The sequence below is a fragment of the Populus trichocarpa genome, chromosome 7 (assembly GCF_000002775.5).
Source record: "Populus trichocarpa isolate Nisqually-1 chromosome 7, P.trichocarpa_v4.1, whole genome shotgun sequence".
NCBI lineage: Eukaryota > Viridiplantae > Streptophyta > Magnoliopsida > Malpighiales > Salicaceae > Populus > Populus trichocarpa.
The window spans coordinates 3,348,395-3,353,865 of record NC_037291.2 but is presented as its reverse complement, the minus strand read 5'-3'; the positions used below and the strand labels follow the sequence as shown (position 1 = coordinate 3,353,865).

Below are 5,471 nucleotides of genomic sequence, written 5' to 3'. Positions count from 1 at the left end.
ACCTTTAACTTGAGTCATGAGACTAGAATAACCTCATAGAAAAAAACTGAAACAAATTATAAAATTTAATTCTTTATCAACTCAAATATTGAAAGATAAAATAAAAAAAATCATTTACAAAACAAAACAAAAAAAAAACCTCAACTCAATTGAGTTAACTCACAAAACAAGTGATTTGAGTTATGAAATTGAGATAACCTAAAAAAAAAACCAAAATAAATTATAAACCTTAATCCCCAATAAATTCAATGTTAAAAATCAAAATTTTAAAAAAAAATTAAAAAGTAATCTAGGAAATAATGATTTCCCTCCTCAATAATAATAATAATAATAATAAAATAATAATAGTAGGAGGAGGTTATGCAATATCCCACATAAACCGAATTCAATTTAAATTTATTTGCTAGAAAATAATTTTTTTTTGAAAAATAGTATTTCATAAAAAAATAGATTTTTGAAAAATAGATTATTTTTAAATATTTGATAATTTCATAAAAAATAAATTGAAAAATACTTTTCAATGTTAAACTATGCTATAAAAAATAAATTGAAGAACAACTTATTAATATTTTTTTTGAATTTATTAAAAAATAAAAACCACAGAAAAATAAAAAAGTTGAAGGATGATAAAATTAAAAAAAATAATTAATTTTATAAATTATTTCAAATAAAATAAAAAACAATCAAAAAATTAAAGTTCAAATCTAACAAAAAAGAAAGGGTTGAAATTAAAAAAAAATCTAATTTTATAAATTATTTTCAATAAAATAGATAACAATAAAAATAATAGAAACTTAAATAATAAAGACTATATATATATATATATATATATATATATATATATATATATATATATATTCTAATTAAAAAATGATAAGAAAAAACAAATAGCAATCACAAAAATAAAAAATAAAATTAATATAAAAATTAAATTAAATTAAATTATAAAAATTAAAATTAAAAAAAATACAAAAAAATTCAAAACAAAATATATAGTAATAAAAAATTTAAGAATCAAATTTAATATAATCAACAAATTAAAAATATTTTTAATGTTTTTTATAACTTTATGAAAGTATATTAAAATAAAAAAAATATTTTTCTAAAACACCAAGTTAAATTTATCTTTAGCTGAAGAAAGTTTTTAATTAACTACCCTTTTTTAATTATAAACAAACATGAAAAAATTTCACTTTCCAGGATATAACTTTAGTTAAACTATATTTTAGCTGTGATGATTATACACTGTAACAAGGTTACTGTACACCATTATTGCCACTCCTTGTCCCAAACACATCTTTCCATATCAAGGAATGAAAAACCTGTATGATTAGAAACGCATGCAATCCGATGAGCTGTCTTCCCCCTGTAATTTTTCCATCCATGGGTATTGGGTGCAATGCTGTTCAGGTAAACAGTCGGTTTCAAGCAACCTCTACCAACGTGTTTCACAAAGCACAATGCAGATCCTTGTCGCAACTATTGGAAAATGCCATGTTATAAAAGAACTAGAAATCAAAAGATGGCCTGCCAGGTGCGATTCTCCCTTTTATGCTTCAGATAAAGAATTATCATAGCATGAAGAATTGATTTGTGCACGTTTTGACATGGTCATAAAAATACCTAGGGCCCTAGAGTGTATGAAAGATCATGAGAACAGTGTCTTCCATTATGGTGTTATTTCTTTCTCATCCTAAAACTCCAGCACGCCATGAAGAAACTAACCAGATGTTTTGTCCCCACCAAAACCAGACTTCAGGTATCCTGTTTCATTGAGATGGCTAACATCACCCCATGTTTTAATGGTCCAACGATCCCCATCAGATATGTGGAAGATGTTGATAGACGTGTTCAATACCCTTCCTCCAGACTTTCCATTTGGGCAAGCTCGTTGGTACAGTTCTCTGATGACACCCCCATGAGTGACCACAACAACTCGCTCTCCTGCAATTCGAAACAGGAAACATTATATATTTAACTTGCACCTAAAATGCAAAGTTTTCCAAACACTTGAAATAGAAAATAAGAAAGTCATACTATCAAATGATTTCCACCAAAACTAAAAACGAGATGTTGTTACTCTTTACTGATACTATACCTGTATGCTTCTCAGCAATTCTCTCCAATGAAGATGTACAGCGATCGTAAAGTTTATCAAGACTTTCTCCACCACCCTGACATGTAGTAAATCAGAGTAACTACTAGTTCGGAATCAAATTCAAGAATTTTAAATAATCAACCTACATCAAAGCAACTGCTTTGGGATAAACTAGCTTTGAGGCTTCTTTTAGTACACTTTCCAGGGCTTTTAGAGGAGTTTCATCATAAAGACTCGAAGAGATTCAAAAGAGCTCAAATTTTTTCAACGCATTTTGTTTCTGCATTTGCTCATTTTCCTAATGTTAATTTATAAACTTCTTTGCTTTTTGGCTGGTCGCTTTCCTCAAGCATGACACATGCCTTGCATAGATTTTTTGAGAAAGTATGCATGGTGAGGTAATAGAGCATGAAGAGGTAGTGTTATGCACAAGTAATGTCTGAGTAGAGGGTCGGGTGAGTTAAGAAGAGACTTGACGAGAGGAGACGATCTTGCTAGGATGAAAAATATGCATGATAGGTAAGAAAGACGAGAAGATTGCACATATGGCGGAATATTCATAACAGCTGTGCTGTGAGAATTGACAAGATAGACTGACAATTAGTACAAACAATTACGGGAACTCATTGAACTAATAAGTTTCACAAAATTTAGGGTTTTAAACATAGCAATGTGATGCCTACAAAGAGCCAAGGTTGAAATGTGGTAATGGACCCAATAGGACTTTCCAATAAAGAGATACTGCACCAAATAATCAGGATGTTTGAAAGAAGAGATCAGTCTGACATACTGGGATATCTTGATTGGTTCTGTGGGATTTAAAGGCCCGGTAAGCCACAGCACTAACTTTGGCAGCTTCTTGAAGGACAAGGCCTTGAAGATCCCCTAAATGTCTTTCCCGTAGGTCAGGATCCTTAATAACCTGTAATTGAATTTCAATTGAATAAGTAGAAAAAAATAAAATTAAAAATTAAAATGCATTCCACAAAGTTTAATACTTTCCAAATCATGGCTCAAGATTGCCAGGGTAGAACTACCATAAACAACATAATTGAACTTGGCCATGTAGGTAAAAACCAGGCCGGTAAACAAGTTATATTAATGAATACATAACTAACCAAAAATTATATATAAATCAAACCCAAAACTCAAAACCATAGTCTCATCACGTCAGTAATATACCTCAGCAATACCACAAGTAGCAGCGATTTTCTCTGCTGTCTCAAAAGCTCTCTTCAAATCAGAAGAATATACAGCAGAGACTTTAAATTCCCTGGATAGTCTATCAGCCACCTGCAAGAAGTTAAAAAAGAAATTTTCCTACATGAGAACAAGAAACGCTAATGCTAATAAACCCCACATGAAATACAAATTGGTATCGTACCACAGCTGCCTGTTCTCTCCCAACTTCATTCAATTCCACATCAATATGTCCCTGCCAAAACATAGCAACCAACATGCAATCTCATAACACTGAATTCTAATGCAATCATATCATATCATAAAAAAATGATTTAATAACAGATTAAAGTTATTGTTATTTTTGTTTAAACTATAATTGCTGGATTCCACACAATCCAGTCTCACTGGAATTAATCAACCACAACTTGATTTCTACAACAGAATCACTAACCAATAAAACCTAATTAAGCTGGTTTAAGCAAAGAAATTCAAAACTTGAGGAATAAAAACCTGAAGTCTTCCGTCAACATTCCACACCGTCTCGCCGTGACGCACTACAATAATCTCAGCACAAGTAGGATCCACAGTATCAGAACTGTACCATAAGAGAAATCTTAATTTTTAATATTTACAAATTAAAAAACAATTCAAATTAAAAAGGAAAAGAGGGGGAGGGGGGAGGATGGGTGAATGCGCCTGCCTGGGATTATTAGAGTGGGCCATGGATGGGAATGGGTTGGGTGTTTTGAGTAGGTGAGGTGAGATTAAGCTATGCCTATGCCTACACCTATGATTGATATGGAATTTGAAGCTGCAGAGAGGAACGGTGTTAGTTAAATTTGAATGTAAAGGTGAAGAAGGGAGGCGGAGGCTGAGGCAGGTGGTGGTATCACTTGCCCTGGACAATGCACTCATAAAAATACCTAGTTTTGAAGCTTCGATTTAAATCAGCCTTTTTATTCCTGTGCTGTGGACAATTCGTCTCTAGGCTTGGGCCCATTTTACGAGTAGCCTATATGGCTCACGGTGACTCCAACCTTCATAAATTGAAAGTCCCAAAGAAAATTGGCTGTTTAATTTTTTTAATTTTTTTTAATTTAGGAAAGAATGACTGTCTAAATTTTTAAAACCCCAAGACAATAGATATGTGCCGGCGCTACTCCACGGGCACGGATCCATATTTTTCTTGGCATAAAAAACAATGTCTAGACATTAAAAAAAAAGATATATATTTTTCTATAATACACACGCACACACAAGAACAAATACACGAAATCCAAGAAGAGTCAACAAAGTTTGTGGAAGCATTTGTACCAAAGACAAAGAATTTTTAATAGAATTAAAAGAAAAAAATAGAGGAACCAGAATTAAAGAAATATTTATACCAAAAACTCAAAAATATAGTTTTAGAAGAAGAAAAAACCATTAACCAATAATATTAGGACAAAAGGTAATATTTGAATTTGTTTATTTTCTATTAAAAAAGAAAATTAATTATATTAAAGAAAACATCATAAGCAAAATCAATATAATCAACAACGCAAGAAATCATATCAAATACCTTTTAAAAAGATATTAATTATAAGAGGATAAAAGAGCAATTAGAAACAAAAGAAGTCCAAGAGAAATTTAAACAACAAGAAGAATTAATTGAAAAGAAAATCTTTTTAAATTTACGTATTGTTTTTTGGGAAAGGAAGAAGCATACAATGACATTAACTTGTTAAACAATTTCGATGAAACACAAGACCTATTCAAATAAATAATGAATTCCATGACTATTGCAAAAAGGAAATAGAAGAATTACTAGATTTTTTTATGTCAATAAACAAGTAGAAATATAACCAGGAATACCAATATTAGTAATTAATTACGAACCATTAAATAAAATTTTAAAATGAATTAGATATCTAATACCCAATAAAAAGACCTTTTAAACATATTATATAATGCAAAAATATTGTTACGAACCATTAAACATATTAAGGACAAGAATCAATTACAAATGTTGTTTTTTTATGTCTAAATTATATAACGGATTTCTTCAAAAACCTTAGAAAAATCTATGCATCCTTGTACCAAAGATTAGAAAAGAATCCTTCAATGAGGTCTCAACACACCTTAATAGTCCAACAAGTTAAAATACATGTCCGAACTCTTCCATATTTAGGAATATTAAACCCTAAAACAT

The 5,471-nt window shown here is 30.3% G+C and overlaps 1 protein-coding gene across 1 annotated transcript; it reads right to left on the bottom strand.

The window, feature by feature from the left end:
* Positions 1-1,193: 1,193 nt before the first annotated feature.
* Positions 1,194-4,214, bottom strand: LOC7477959 (phosphoglycerate mutase-like protein 4). The gene is made up of 7 exons (XM_002310701.4): positions 3,981-4,214; positions 3,791-3,875; positions 3,483-3,533; positions 3,281-3,391; positions 2,889-3,020; positions 2,099-2,174; positions 1,194-1,944 (listed from the first exon to the last, which is right to left on the bottom strand). Exons 1-7 carry the CDS (start codon positions 4,193-4,195, stop codon positions 1,721-1,723), a joined length of 894 nt encoding a protein of 297 aa, XP_002310737.2. The 5' UTR covers positions 4,196-4,214; the 3' UTR covers positions 1,194-1,720.
* Between the last annotated feature and the right edge of the window lie 1,257 nt (positions 4,215-5,471).

Excerpts from the sequence above, each read along its gene's own strand:
- LOC7477959 (XM_002310701.4), bottom strand. The coding sequence starts at position 4,195 with ATGAGTGCATTGTCCAGGGCAAGTGATACCACCACCTGCCTCAGCCTC. Across the intron at positions 2,175-2,888 it reads GAACCAATCAAGATATCCCA|GGTGGTGGAGAAAGTCTTGA; the intron begins GTATGTCAGACT and ends ACTACATGTCAG. Across the intron at positions 1,945-2,098 it reads AATTGCTGAGAAGCATACAG|GAGAGCGAGTTGTTGTGGTC; the intron begins GTATAGTATCAG and ends TTCGAATTGCAG.